Source organism: Scheffersomyces spartinae, assembly GCF_019049425.1.
Source record: "Scheffersomyces spartinae strain ARV_011 chromosome Unknown scaffold_4, whole genome shotgun sequence".
Lineage (NCBI taxonomy): Eukaryota > Fungi > Ascomycota > Pichiomycetes > Serinales > Debaryomycetaceae > Lizanozyma > Lizanozyma spartinae.
This window is the reverse complement of record NW_025065051.1, coordinates 224,669-240,141: the sequence shown is the minus strand read 5'-3', so window position 1 is coordinate 240,141 and position 15,473 is coordinate 224,669. Positions and strand designations below refer to the sequence as shown.

Sequence of the window (15,473 nt, the reverse complement as noted above, 5' to 3'; positions counted from 1 at the left end):
TTAATATAATACAACTATTATTCTGTTTTATTTCTTGATCTCTATACGGTTCAGTGGTTCATGTTGCAAGATCCCAATGGTGATGGAGTTGGACCGGAACCGGTCCTTAGTGGTCAACCGGTTCGCAGTAGCAGTAGATACCGCCGCTTTTGTAGAGGGACGGTGGTCTGCGGATATCTTCTCTTGATCATAATGTAAAGCATTTGGGAAGGGAAACCGAAGAGGTTCCTTCTTGTAGTGGTTGTTGTACAGATGAGCTAATGTCTTCTTAGCAACTTGTGTTTGATCAAGATTAAATGTTGGATCTGGACCGGTCCCGGTACCGGTACCGGGACTTGATTCCGTTCTTGTTCCGGATTCATTAATGGAATCAATAACAGCAGAAACTGGTTCATGACGTCCTAAAGGAGACGTGACTATTTTCCGTTGGGGCCGAAACACGTTGTGTAATACCGGTGGTTGTGGTGGCTGTTGAGGAGAGGAGAACTCTCGGCCACTTACTTTTGGAGTCATTGGTGAATGGGAGATCGATAAAGTACCCAACACTTCTGGAGTACTTGGTGGCATCACAAACTTGTCTGTCTGAGGAGTCTTTAGGGCAGTAGTAGTACTATTATTGTTATTATACCCCAAACTAGGAGTAATGGTAGTCTGGGATCCTGTGGATGAAATAATAGACACTGACGGTCCCATGGCAATGCTACTGCTGGTACTGTTGCCTATTGACGGCATTTCCATTAACATTTCCGGAACATCTTCAAACTCCGGTATTTGGTCTTGGAATATTATAGGAACATCTGGATACGATGGAGTATGAACTAATCCGGGTAAATTGGATTCATGAGATCTAACTCGACTGTCAAGTCCAAACATTTGAGGTCTGTCAACTTTAGCCGTGAATGCCAACGTTAAGTTCCCACCATCACCATCGCTTTCATCACCACCGCTTGAGCTGTATGATGAACAAGAACTAGAACTCGATCTATTCCGAAGCATGGGTGGTGGTTGTGGTGGTTGCATTGGAGGTCGTTTTGGTTTGGATTTGGGTCCTCCAAAACCAATAGCTCCTTCATCATCATCTGAATCACCATCAAATGCGAACCCACCTTGGGTCCTCCTATAAAAGCGTGACTTACTTTCGGGTTCACTATTCATACTGGTTGTCATGTTGAAATTGCGTAACTTATCTGTAATTGCTTGGACCCCACTATCTCCAATATGATGGTGACTAGCGTTGTGAAGTCCCTCTTGTTTGAATAAAGCAGTATCTGATTGAGTAACCTCGGATCCGCGTCGGGATTTAAGTTGGTCAGTAGGATCTTTGCCCTTACTGCGAATATAATCTTGATATTTCAGAGCCAAATAGTCATCATCAATGGAATCCAAGGAAGCAAAGGACTCGGAAACAGGAAGAGAAATCACAGATGATCCCCGTCTGGATTTATTGATATCAATGGGTCCTACCTTTACCGTAACAACATTATCATCAATGGAAGAACCACATGTACTTCTTCTATTAATTGGTTGAGAAGGAACACTGGTTGAACTAGGAGTGAAATCGGAAGAAATAGAAGGTCTGAAAGGCTTGGGACTTGCAGATGATGAAGCAGTCGATAATATAGATGATGTTCCTGTAGGATTGGAACTGGTAGTTTTAAGACCCGAAAGTACACTTGAACGTCTTCGTTCATCTTGTTCTTGAATGTCTTTAAAGGTATCCACAATGCTTTGATTTCTTAAATAAACATCACCAACTGCATTCCGTTTGGTTTCCACTTGAGGTGCTTCCGAAATAATACCGACAGAGCTACGACGACTTCCCAGTTGTTCACTTTCAATAACATCCAGCAATAAAATATTTCTGTCCCGAATGCCAGCAACGGGAAAGGGGCTCAACCCAGTGGTAGTTGTAGCTGCTGAAACACATGGTGAACTCACCAAACTAATACCTCCTCCTCCTCCTCCTCCACCACTGGGTAACACATTTCTACTTGGAATTGGAGATGAAGGTGGTGGTGTATCTGGGTTGGAAGTATTAAGGGCCAATGTGGAATATGGAGTTTCTGAAATGATAATAGAAGGATCAGAATGAAATAAATTGGACTTGGAATTGAAATGAGAACTTTGTTCACTAGATTCAGTCGATGAATTCTTCTCAACTGTCATCCCATTCTTTAAGGCATTGAACAAAGATTTCTTGACTCTGGCACCTAGCCCCACAACACTATTATTGTCAGAACTAGAGTTTGTTGTATCCAATTCATATAAAGGACATAATGAATGCATTTTCGGCGAGGCATAGAGCAGCATGTTCGTCGAAGATAAATCTACCTGTGATTGTAACTCTGAAGTTGTGGCTCCGGTATTAGTGTTAATATTCTGAAGATCATTAAGATGGAAAAAATCATTATATTCTTCTGTACCTTCATTCAAATCCATTAATGTGAAGGGGTGTTGCTTGATTTCTGCAATATCCCATCTTGTAGCACTATTCTTATCAAGTAACTTAGTCAATAAATCCTTAGCCAAATCAAACTCTTCTTGACTCACAGGTGTAGGTGCACTGAAGGAGAATCTATCAACAGGAAATTTCAAATCATCATTTACAATAACCTGAAAGAGTTTGAATTCAGAATCAGCATTAAAGGGTACTTTCCCAAACAAAAGACAATACAAAGTAACTCCCAAAGCCCATATGTCAATCTTATAGTTGATATTATTGGGAGGAATATTCTTAGTCAAATTAATCGAACTCCCACTGAAATTAGTTTGACATAATTCAGGTGCAAAGAATGCAGGTGTACCTGCCGTTTTCGCCAACTCTAATTCATTCATCAAAACCCCTTCGTCATTAGAATTCAATGAAGAAGCAAACGAAACTCCAAAATCACTGATTTTAACAACATTATCTGCACTTACAAGTAAATTTGCAGGCTTTATATCCCGATGTACAATCCCTTGTTTATGCAAATACTCCAACCCCAACAATACATCACGGAATATCTTGCGGGATTGCTTGAAGGTAAGATTTGGTGCATAGGTTTCACTTAGTAAATAATCATCGTCATCATCATAATCAATAGCAGTGGTTGTTGGTTGAACAACAGCACAAGTTTTAGAAACACAGGGGATTTCATCATCACCACATTCATTGTTATTTTTACATTGATGTAATTCCTTCAAGGTCTTCTTCCATTTAATTTCACCCTTTTCCATATACTCTAGAACCAAGTAGATCTTAAATGTTCTTTTATCGTCTAATACTTCTCTTAATTTGACAATGTGTTTTTGGTCACATTTCTTCATGATAGCGATTTCCCTTTTAATCTTCTTTTCGTAATCATCCAACTTGTGGATAAACCTATCTGAAGCATTAGCAACATCTTGAGGACTATGCTTGAATCTGAGAGTTGGTCTATTCTTTTTGGACTTTCTACTAACAATTTTTATAGCTACCAATTCGTTATGTTCCAAATCCTTGGCCAATTTGACCTTACCGTGTTCCCCCCGGCCGATCTCTCGGAGGATTTCATAGGTGTTAAGTATTTTCCGTTTATTTACCGGATCATATTCAAGGTGAACCCTATTTGTTTCTTTTACTGTCCCTGACGCGGAGGACGAGCGAGAAATCGGCACACTTGATTGACCTGGAATGTTGTACGTGTTAAATGAATTGACATTGAAGGAGTGTGAAGTCGATTCTCCCATCGGGTACCCCAACTCCGAAGTCATGGGAAGTGGAGTTGGATCCTGAGATCGAGTCCAAGATTTGTTAGATGAACCAGTTAACTTCCCACCGGATGAGGTCTTATTATTAGGATCCACCTTGTGATTAGGGTCCAGTGAAAGAGGATCTGTAGGAGATACCGACGATGTATTAGTATCAATAGTAGCGACTTCATTAGCTAAGGGAGAATGGATATGGGGAGCTTGCGTGAGAACATATGAATCAGGGAGTAAAGGTTTTGCAGGCAGAATTACATGCAGCGGTAGCAATGATGATGATGATGATGTGGTGGTGTTTGTGGTGGTGTTTGTACGTGTATCCTTTTCAGTACCAGACTGTTTATGAGTGGAGGCATCAATGAATGAAGGAGTCATATTAATGGAAGTTAATGAAGTACGTAGACCATCCGAACAAAATGTGATACTATTGAATCTATATTAAGATCACAATGGAACCTTAATGTACTTCTGTATGTGACTGTGAGCTTGTGAGACTTGGTGCTAGTTGACTGTGATCTTGAGGGTGAGTGCGTGGTTAACTGTGGACCGTGTGTCTGCGACTGTGACCGTGACCGTTGACAGTATTAGATCAGCTAAACACAACACACAATGTTGTTGAATATATTTCACTTAAGTGATACCACAGACAATGGTGCTTGTAATAATAGTAACTGTAAGATATGATGATGGTGATCCCGTTGGTCACTTAAAGGAAAAAAAATCACCAAGAAGCTGTTGGCTTTGTGACATGGAATACCATAGTCTGGGCCTACATGTAGAGCATACTAAGTAAGGGACCCCCGACCACTATGTAGGATTGTAAAGGGCCCTCATGGTGACTACACGCTTAGTGCGACACTACGTACAAGTTAACACCACTAATTACCACTGTAAATATGTATTAAAGAAATAGCATATGTAGTTCAACTATAGATGCGTTACAAGAATTCTTAATTCTCTTTGAAGTGAAGATAAATAGTAACAATAATAACAATAATACCAATAACAATTATATTGAACGAATTAATGAGCAGAACCTCCGGTTTCTGCTAATCTCAAGTATCTTGAGGCTGTAAATCTTCTAAAGCTCTTACCCCATTTAAGGAAAAAGACAAAGGAACCATTGATAATTATACTAATCATAAACAACAACCAAGACAATTGACTCAAGCCACAAGCTTCCAACCAGTGTTCAAATCCAAAGGTAAAGGCACATCCAATACAGTTACGGATAAACAACATCAACACAAAGGCATCACTAGCCATCTTAGGATAACAATCAATAGCATATGTCAATGTAATTGAACCAGTAGCACTCATGGCAAAACCTAACATCCCTTTACCGAGAATTACAGGTACTGCCCAATGAACACCATTGTTAATACCCAACCCATAAGCAAGAATACCAGCAGCATTGAATAAAGTTGGTATAATCATGGCCCATAATCTAAATTCAGGCTCAAAAACACCATTATTCCGTTCGGACAAACGAATAATCAAGTAATCAGACAATTTACCCCCATAAAGCATACCAAAAGCAGAACCTACAAACGCAGCCACACCAGTAGTACCAACCATATCCGGAGCAAAGTTATATGGTGGGGCACCGAATAAAGTAGCTTGTGTTGTGTTTAATAACGAAAGCCATGCCATTTGGGAACCATAAACAAAGGCTCCATACATTATACCTGGGAAATAACATGAAAATGGTCTTATGAAAATGGCCAACCAGCTACGTTCATCGTTGTAAGTCAATTCGTAGGGCTTCAACTTTTGCATGTAAGAACGAGGTGCAATAGTTGGATCCACATCTCCCATGTTTTCTATATCTTGAGATGAAGATCCAACGTCTGATTCAATAGCCACATCAATATTGTTATGTTTCTCAGATTCTTCTGGTAATTCACCACTGGCATGAGACTGGATTTGAGAGATGATTTCGGCTTCAAGTTTATCATCAGTTGTAGTGAATCTCAGTCTGCTAAACATGGTTTCACGCATACAAAAAATTTGAACGATAAATGTGACTCCAATAATGATAATTTGAGTCCAAAAGGTCCATTTCCAACTATGTTTTTGAACAATAAATCCAGCAGCTGTGGGACCCAAGAATGAACCAGCATAAAGAGCCAACAAAACATAACCCAAATATGTAGCGGTTTCATGTTTGAAAAAGGTATCAGTCACACTGATTTCAACCAAAGAGTCAACTGGAGCAGCTGCATAACCACACAAGATACCAAAGGCATAAAGATAGCCTTTTGATTTTGCATTGCCACCAACAGCCAAACCTACCAACGCAATTATAGAGCACATCAAGTAGACAAAACGTCTACCCATTTTCAATGCAGTTGGTTGTAAAGTAAGCACACCTATACCTAAGAAGGCAAAAATAAAACCTACCATGTTGTTTAATTGGGTAATTGTATAACCTTCTTCTGCAATCCAAACACCATATAAGGAACCGAAAAACGCAACAGCAACAGCTAACATAAAGGCCCAGAACCATACAAGCAAAAATTGTAAGTTCTTTTTAGTTTTAGACCATCTAAGAGGGTCATTGGGATCAGATGTTGGTTGAGGAACAAGAATAATGTTATGTTTAGAGCCTGCTTCTTTCTTAACATGAAGGAAACCCTCCATGTCAACCAAATGAATGGTACCGGGGACGATGTCAGCCTCTGTCATATTTTACTTAGAGATTATCTGTATTGATTTAAAAATAGTAATTCAGTATTATAATACGGTATCTATCAAAAACTTTATCGAGGATCATGATGCGTATTTATATCTTATCATTATCGAGTGTTCTTGAAGCGCAAGATCCGAGACTTTACAAGAATTCAGTACTACTATTACACCTTTCCACTGGCACAAGGTTACAAAAACCCGTAGGATCTGGATAGGTGCTTTAAAACTCCGTAACGATGACCAAATGAAGTACTCCCATCCATCCTTCGCATAATGAAGCGTTATCTTTGGAAGAACTGATAACGAATATACAATGCAATTGCCTATTTGAGAAGTATCCGCACTCTTTGTGAGAATTCCGCCTATCTGGGCAAGTAAAGGTGGAGGTACTCAGATAACACTACAATAACCAATAGATGTGGAGGTATACAATACTGTTTTGTAAGTAGTTACGCAAGGGTTATGTTAACGTAGTGTACTACTGTATTGTTAGTTGTAAGTTGTTATCGATATTTAGTCGTGCACTCGCTTGCTTCAGAAAGTTATCGTGAATTTTCTAATCTAAGTCGTGTACGAATCAACTGTTATAGGCAAGTTGGTAAGAAGCACACTGTAGCTCTTTGGAAGGGTGTATGAGGTACGTTTCTTGGTTACTAGAGGTGTACACAACTCATTGTTTACTACTGCTACTATTACTGCTAGTACTAGTACTCTCACTACTGCTACTATTACTGTTATCATTAATACTCTTACTACTGCTACTATTATTGGTATTACTACTCAATCTTATCATGTGAAATAGTCTTGTTGGGGCAATGAGGATTCATTGTGCAATTCTTTATCAATTGACACACAGTGGCACATAGACCCAACCTAATCTTATCAAACTATGAAACTTAAGAACAGTGACAAGCAAATATGTCATCTGTCAATGACCCAATTGGGTAATATCCGACCATTTATTAAGTCAGTACCAAATCAAACTGCACATAATAATATTAGAAGAATATTATAATGGGTTAAGTAAAAATGAAATTGAATGGTGGCTTTTCATTAGAATTGACCACTCATTCTCCAAAAATTGATCGGATCATGGGGGAAGTCACATTGGAACAATTGAACGAACAAGTTCAGGCCTTAACTCATTTGTGTCAGAAGCAATCCAAGATTATTGCTAGTACTGGACAACAACTCTTAGAGCTTCAAAAACAACGACTTAAGGAAATTGATACCACTCCAGACCTTTCAAAGATAGATTTTGATGACTTTGTCACCAATGACGATTTGGTTGGACTAGTTGCCGAATTACAAGGTCAATTAGAACAATTAGATGAGCGACTGATTCGTCGGACATTTAATTCTAGTTCTAAAACAATCATTGCTCCATTAATTAATCAGGATGGTGAATTACCTGAAAAACTGTTATTTCCTGCTACCATTAGTGAATTGGAATCGATTGAAAAGTTTGCTTTAGTACTGCTTGCCGAGTTTTATGATTTGACATTAATCGATGAAACCATACCTTTTGATAAACGAGTGGAAGCTGTGACTGATGAGAAAGAAATTGATTTATTTAATTTATTAGCTCAATATTTGGGTCTTGGTGTGAGACGTGGGTCTCCTGAATGGTGAATATACTACAGTACCCTTCCAATTACTATGCTTTGCATTTATGTTTTATATTACTATGCCAATCAATATAGTTTTGATCTGTATACGTGTAATCAGTAATGGTAAGTACACGCACTATCAAGAGAGTAAGTGAAAAAAAATATATAACGGTGTCAACTACTTTTACCCTACGGTCACTACATTACTGACATAGACTTTACAGGTAATCATCATGTCTGAAACTGAAGCCAAAGCAGAGGCCATTGCTGATGTTTCTGTGTTAACACCTATTTTGTATTTAGGGTTTCTTGTGACTACTTTTATTGTGTTCACCTTCCAATATCGTAAGCGTCGGTTGGCAAAGATTGTACAACGGAAACCATTATTAAAAGAGAATTATGCTGCAGAAATCTATCAACAATTGAAGTCTCTATCAACTCCAGATAAACCACATGATAGAGTACTCAAGGCTGCTTTAATTAGAAGGGCTTCAGATGCTGTTCTTAGATCTATTAAATTGAGAGAATTGGAACCAGGTTTAAATAAACTATATCAAGAAGGATTAATTGGTGAGGATATTCATAAACAATTTGAGATTGAATCTAAAGTATTGGAGCTTGAATTGAAAGAGATTTTACAAGAATGTGATATTTACAAAAAGGGTTGGGCTCCAACGTTTTTCCCTGTTAGTCAAGAGGTTTGTATGAATGAAGCTTTAAGAAGAAGATTAAAGATAATGAATGAAAGAGAAGAAGCATTTGCCGAGTTATGGCAAATTGAATCTACTGCTGCTTCTGAATTGAAAAAGTTAACAGGTACTGAAGTTGATTCTAAGAACAAGAAGAAACCAAAGAAGAAGAACTAGTATAGTAAGCCGACATTATTGCACTCAATACTATTCCGACACACACTTAACTACATACCGAACTGTAAAACTGTACTATAATACTGCACTATAATACTGTTACTATAATACTGTGGCTACATACTGTGGCTACATACTGTAACTACATACTGTAACTACATACTGTAACTACATACTGTAACTACATTCTACAATAACCTTCATAGTACTGTTACTACTTTACGACTGCTACCTTACTACTGCTGCACTGCCATACACTGCCCTAAACAGTTAATATTTCGCACTCGGAACTTTCAACTCACTCAGTCAACACGCACTGTTTCTCCGTCGCAACTCCACTCCATTACAATGAACAACAGTAACAACATGTATGGCGGTGCTCCTGGTGTGTATGGAGGTGTTCCCGGTGGACGACCTACGGGACCATACAATTACCAGCAACATCAACAGCATCTTCCCCCACAACATCAACAACAACAACTTCAACACCTTCAACATGCTCAGCATGGTCAACCACAACAACGATTCCACCTGCCAGTGAATGGTCCTTTTGATGCCTGGGTGGACGAGAAGGAGAAAATCATTAGAGATATCTACTCCAAGACGATCACAGACCCAAGAACAGGGCAACTGGTACTTGACGTTAAATATGTCTACCATATGAAAATCAAAGAATATTCTAGTTATCCCCAACTGATGCCCCCCTCAAACTTGACACCAGCTCAATTGGGTGGTGTTAAGGATCGGATCTTATGTATTTGTGCTAAGCTGCTGGGAAGAGTCCTTATTCAAAAAGGTAAATACAATGATCACAAATACGTTTACCAAATTGGAAGAACTTGGGATATCGATGAATTGAAAGAAATAGTTCAATGTGGTTCTGATGGGTTTATATTGGTATTGAACAAAAACTATTATTGGAAGTCTTCTGAAGGTCAAGACCGTCTTGGGCTATTTGTTAAGAACTTGGCTAGAACTTATGGCTCTTACACTGGGAAATATCCAGCAATCACTGGGTTTGAAAACGCTGACTTGGCTCTACCTAATGTTCCAATGAAGAATGCCATGAATCATCAGCCTAATAATAATGAAATAGTGGGCTTGGGATTATCATCAGCAGCAGCTCTGGGTATGGATCATCCAGGTATAACTGTTCCTAAACCAGTAATTGGTGCAGATTCTATGGTGGCCCCATCATATTCATCAGCTTCTTCATCCCTGCAACAATCTCCTAATCCTAATCAACTCGATAAGACGAAGCAACAAAAAAGACATGAATTGGATTATCGTCATCAAGTTGCTTCCCAAAAACAGCCAACCCCAGGACAACATCCTTATTCTAACCTTGTAACAGGAGCAATTACTCAAGAATCTTTGGCATCTGAAGATAACTTCAATTTTGGTTCACTGGTTGATCCTCCAAACAGAAGTGTGAGTCAAGCAACAACAGTAATTCATAGAAGAAAAGAAAGTGAATTGAGTCATGCATCATCATCTACGGCCCCATTATCCAAGCCATTCGACCAACTCGCTGACACAGAACCAGGGGTGAATTTTATTGGTGAAGCTCAAACTGAAAATGAAATTGAAATTGAAATTGAAGAAATTAGTGATCATAGTAGTGTAGATTGGAATTCACCCAAAGTTCCTCCAGTTAAGAATGCCGATCTTTCACCTATTGATTCGTCCATTCAAGAAATTGAGGCTTATATGGATAGACAGTTAAGTAAAACATTCAGGAATGACATGGTTCCAGTTCCAGAAATCAAAATTGAAGAAGAAGAACATCCAGCTTTGAATATAAAGAAAAGAGATGCTATTGACAACAATAACAAACAATACTTGAACAACATAGACACTCACTCAGATTCATTAACGTTTGGAGAGGATGATGCTCCATCGATGATATCAGATGATGGAAATGATGATTATGCTGAAAGTTCAGAAGAAAAATTGGAAAAGGATCCTGAAATTGAAGAGATATTGGAAGAATTAAAATGGGATATAGTTGAAGGTTCAGAACTGTTGGTGAAAAAGCTTAGAAAGAAATTGAATGTTGTTAAACTGACCAATGCAAAAAATCTAGTAAATTTTGATTTTGGAAAGGAATCTGTTTTCGATGACATTGACTTTTCTGTTAGAGAAGTGAATAATTTATCCCATATTTTCACCAAATTAAGTATTGACGTCAGAAGTATCAGTTCAAAAGTTGCATATATTGAAAACGAATCTGATGGTTTACAAATGAAGACAATTAATGAAGCAATGCTTCTCAATGAATTACAATCTATTGTTGATGATTTGAATATTGATGATTATGATTTGGGACTTATCTCTAAGTTTTCAGATTATGAAAATTTGGAAAGTGTTAATGGCTTGGAAACTAAATTGGTTAGGTTATATGCAGCCTTGTATACAATCAGAGATACCGATACTGGTGGTTTAAATAAGATGTTGGCCATTAAACAATATCAAGAAACTTATGAGGCTGTTGCCAGTCGGTTTTCGGAAAACTTTCTGATGTATTTTAAGAGTTCAATCCTGAGGTTTATGAATGGTATTATTCCCAATGTCTCCAAAATAGGACCTACTGTTTTATTTCAAGATATCAATAGATGGACAACCTTTTCGGGGTTGCTTTTATTTGTTAAGGATATTTCTAATGATCAGTTTGTTAACTTGAGAGAATCATTTAATGAATCTGCTTCAGAATTGGTGAATGAATGGTTGAAATATCGATTAGAAGATTATCATAAGGTTAAAGTAGCAGAAGCCAATGCTAAAGAGGCTGAAGATGTGACATCCAAGTTGAATCCACCTGAAAGTCCAGATGGCTCACTGGTTCGTAAAGGTGGATTAAGATTATCTACAAGAAAGGAAAGACTTATAAGTCGGCTTAGTGGTATTAACGTTGGAGATTCCAAATATGAAGTTGAACGTACAGTATTTTTATTGATTTTTGACACAATGGCATTGGTTCAAAGCTTTGCCTATATTTTAACCACATTGTTCCATTATCCAATGGATGGGGTTATATTCCCGAAGTATGTTGAAGAAAACTCTTTTAGTGAAAGAGTACGGTTGTCTCAAGTACACACTTTCACTGAAATTGATAAGGTATACAGACAATGTACTAGTGACTTGGTTAATAATATGATGGCTATATTTGGGAATTATGTGATTCAATTTTCCAAAGTAGTTATCCCATCAGAAACGTTTGTTCTTAAGGTTGTTAGAGCACTAGAAAAGGCTACCAATGAGAACATTGGTAATGCAATGCAAGATTTCCTTATCTTCAATTTCATCAAGAAATTAAAGGATAAGTATATTAATTTGTGGAACAGACATGTTCAAGCCCAAATAGATCAAGTTAACCAATCAACCATTGGATCCAAAATACATGTCTTATCATGTTTGAGAAGAATTATTGGAGTGGTTCAGATTCTTGAAGCACAAGCTCTGATGAAAGCACCACCAACGTCAACCTCGTCTACTACGACTCCTACTATTCTGAATTCTTCTGGATCAATTGGAGCTTTTGGAGAATCCACCACTGATACAGATGATGGCTTTGATAACGGTACATTGATGGCTAAAGTTGCTGAATCGTCATATGGGGATATTACTTTGAGTTTAACTCATTTGTTTGAAAGAGAAGATCCGTTATTGAAGAATAGTGATTTTGATGATCAAGAAAGAAGTTTAAGAAATGTTTCCATAATCTTGAACACCTTTTATCTTACGGACCAATTACAAATTGGGAATAAGGAACTGAGTAAATTAATCGGTACTGTTTCCAAATACTATGAACAATCCAAAACCATATTTTTTAATGATTTGATGGCCAAATCTATTGGTAAATTGGTAGAATTTGTTCGTATACATTCTCAGGTGAACCAAGTGAAGTATAACAAGAAGGCTGTGAAACAAGCACTAAGTGGTTATGATATACACAGTTTATCTTCAAAAGTGGTTGAAACTCATCGTAAGATGGAAGCTTTGTTACCAACCAGTGAGTCGGGCGTTGAACGGATCTTATTGGAGAAGTTATGGAACGAATATGAAGTAAGTTTCTCCGATATTATCGCCAAGACCAATGCCATCGTTAGAAGAGAATATCCTGATGTTGAGTTTAATATTCCAAGAGTAGATGTTCGTTCCATGTTTAAGTCTGCAACTATAAGAACCGATTTTAATTAAATATTTTGTATATATATATATATATATATAGTACGATGCAGTCATATCAAATGACTATACTCAATGTTGAACAGGCATAGAGGTGGATGGTTTCAATTCTTCATCTATTTCGTCAACTTTCCATAAAGTGGTGATAGTCTTTGGTTTGGTCAAGAACATAAGACCGTTCTTCCCGTAAAAGTTCAAGTCACCCAAGAATGAAGCTTTGGATCCAGTAAAGGAAAACATGGGTAATGGAACTGGAATTGGAACGTTCACACCAACTTGGCCACATTCAATGTTTTTGGTGAAATATTGAGCAGCAGGACCAGAATGAGTGAAGAGAGAAACACCGTTTCCGTATGGGTTTTTGTTAACAAAATCCACAGCTTCTTCTAAGGTATCAACATTCACAACCGAAAGTACCGGAGCAAAGATTTCTTCGTCATAACATCTCATTCCTGGTTTAACATCAGTTAAAATGGTTGGACCCAAAAAGTTACCCTTTTGGAATCTTTCTTCCGATGGAACAAACTTAGTCCCGTCTAAAGCCAAAGTGGCACCAGCAGCAACAGAATCAGCAATGATTTCTTTACTTCTGGTTAAACTGGTTGGATTAATCAAAGGACCTAAATCACTTGAAGGATCAAACCCACTACCCACACGCAATTTCTTAGCATCAGCAATGATATCAGCTACCCATTCCTTAGTTTTCCCGACAGTAACCAATACTGAAATGGCCATACATCTTTGACCAGCAGCTCCGAAGGCTGCACCATTCAAGGCATTAATAAATCTCTTCTTATCTGTGTCAGGTAAAACAATCAAATGGTTCTTAGCACCCAAATTGGCTTGCACTCTTTTACCCAAGGCAGATGCCTTTTCATAAATATATTTACCTGCTTTATCACCCCCCACAAAGGTAATAGCCTTAATTCTTGGATCTTCAATGATTTTGTTGACGGTCTCGTGTTTACCGTGAACAATGTTGATGACACCTGGAGGCACACCGGCTTGAGCAGCCAATTCACAAATGATCATGGCAGCGCCAGGGACTCTTTCAGATGGTTTGATAACTGTAGTATTCCCCGTAGCTAAAACCACAGGTAATGCCCATAATGGAACCATGGCAGGGAAATTGAAGGGACAAATGGATCCAACAACTCCTAAAGGTTCTCTAATCAGTTTGGTTTCCATATCTGTGGAAACCTCCAACGTTTCACCTTTGAAGTCATTGGTGATGTTACAAGCTGCTTCAGCCACTTGTAAACCCCGTAAAACATCTCCCTTGGCATCCGGAAACGTCTTGCCCTGTTCCAACACAATCACAGACGCAATACGGTCCATGTTTTCCCTCAACAATTGAACAAATTTAAAAGCTATGCCTTGTCTTTTGATCACTGAATATTCCTTCCAGATCTTGAATGCTTCATGAGCAGAAGTAATGGCGTCTTCCAACTCTTGAGGAGTGGATTGGGGAACTTTGGAAACCACATGGTTGGTGGCAGGATCATGGATATCAAACCATTCACTCAGTTCGGATTTGATAAACTTATTATTAATGAAACTGGGGGTGATGTAGGGTTCATCATTTACTCCAGTATGTTTTGTGGGGTAAGAGGTGGCAGTAGTGCCCAAGTTCAATCTTCTGATAGCTGTAGCTAATCTGATGCTGGATCTTTGGTTTGAAAGAATAGTTAATCTGAGCGAAGACAACATGATGAGACTGGTTACAAACAAAAGAATGAAAAAAATAATACAATTTTCAAATCTATTGGAGAGATACTGCTTTATATGCCTTTACCTTAAACCTTCACCGCGGCCGGTTTGTGGAGCGGCTACCCATGTCCGGAGCACCCAACTCTACACAAAAAATGTATGCGCGGAAGAAGACCATTAACATTTCCTGTGGTACACTGAGGTATGCTATTTGTGGTACGCTACACTGTGTCCTACTGTATCCTATACTGTGCCATACTGTACCTTATATTGTACTACACATACTACAACCATGGGTCTACAGTGTACTGTACAGCCTGTGCTCTATCTTATACGGAATCTCAATTCCATATTCATATGGTGTGGAATTTTTCACCTTCACTGCACTTCTTCCCTGTGATTATTACTATGGGCTTCTTCTAATAATTTTTCACCGTGATACTTCACTTTATTGAAGCTTTTCACCGTGTGCACTACTGTACTCATATGATCCATGAAACTCTTCTCCTCTTTCTCGATATCCGGATCAAATCCGTCTAGCCCACCTTTCCTAACCCCCCCCCATTCTTAACTCCACCGAGGGAGGGGCTGTAGCCATCGGATATCGAGGTACGAGCGGTTTTCGTTACACAAAATCACCATTTCTTGTTGTCCGCGTGCACTTTCCTAATCGGGTTCCGTG

At 38.4% G+C, this 15,473-nt stretch overlaps 6 protein-coding genes across 6 annotated transcripts; 3 read left to right on the top strand and 3 right to left on the bottom strand.

Moving 5' to 3' along the window:
- Nucleotides 1–27: 27 nt before the first annotated feature.
- On the bottom strand, nucleotides 28–4,101 carry KQ657_003731 (serine/threonine protein kinase; the record flags this gene model as incomplete). The annotated part of the gene is made up of 1 exon (XM_043194428.1): nucleotides 28–4,101. One exon carries the CDS (start codon nucleotides 4,099–4,101, stop codon nucleotides 28–30), a length of 4,074 nt encoding a protein of 1,357 aa, XP_043050752.1.
- Nucleotides 4,102–4,749: 648 nt separating this feature from the next.
- On the bottom strand, nucleotides 4,750–6,414 carry KQ657_003730 (uncharacterized protein; the record flags this gene model as incomplete). The annotated part of the gene is made up of 1 exon (XM_043194427.1): nucleotides 4,750–6,414. The coding sequence occupies one exon, from the start codon at nucleotides 6,412–6,414 to the stop codon at nucleotides 4,750–4,752; it is 1,665 nt and encodes a 554-aa protein (XP_043050751.1).
- A 1,032-nt stretch (nucleotides 6,415–7,446) lies between these two features.
- MRP8 (Mrp8p) lies at nucleotides 7,447–8,049 on the top strand (the record flags this gene model as incomplete). Its single annotated transcript, XM_043194426.1, has 1 exon — nucleotides 7,447–8,049. The coding sequence occupies one exon, from the start codon at nucleotides 7,447–7,449 to the stop codon at nucleotides 8,047–8,049; it is 603 nt and encodes a 200-aa protein (XP_043050750.1).
- A 211-nt stretch (nucleotides 8,050–8,260) lies between these two features.
- Nucleotides 8,261–8,893, top strand: SEC66 (Sec63 complex subunit; the record flags this gene model as incomplete). Its single annotated transcript, XM_043194425.1, has 1 exon — nucleotides 8,261–8,893. One exon carries the CDS (start codon nucleotides 8,261–8,263, stop codon nucleotides 8,891–8,893), a length of 633 nt encoding a protein of 210 aa, XP_043050749.1.
- Nucleotides 8,894–9,241: 348 nt separating this feature from the next.
- Nucleotides 9,242–13,093, top strand: KQ657_003727 (uncharacterized protein; the record flags this gene model as incomplete). Its single annotated transcript, XM_043194424.1, has 1 exon — nucleotides 9,242–13,093. The coding sequence occupies one exon, from the start codon at nucleotides 9,242–9,244 to the stop codon at nucleotides 13,091–13,093; it is 3,852 nt and encodes a 1,283-aa protein (XP_043050748.1).
- A 60-nt stretch (nucleotides 13,094–13,153) lies between these two features.
- On the bottom strand, nucleotides 13,154–14,791 carry ALD6 (Ald6p; the record flags this gene model as incomplete). The annotated part of the gene is made up of 1 exon (XM_043194423.1): nucleotides 13,154–14,791. The coding sequence occupies one exon, from the start codon at nucleotides 14,789–14,791 to the stop codon at nucleotides 13,154–13,156; it is 1,638 nt and encodes a 545-aa protein (XP_043050747.1).
- Between the last annotated feature and the right edge of the window lie 682 nt (nucleotides 14,792–15,473).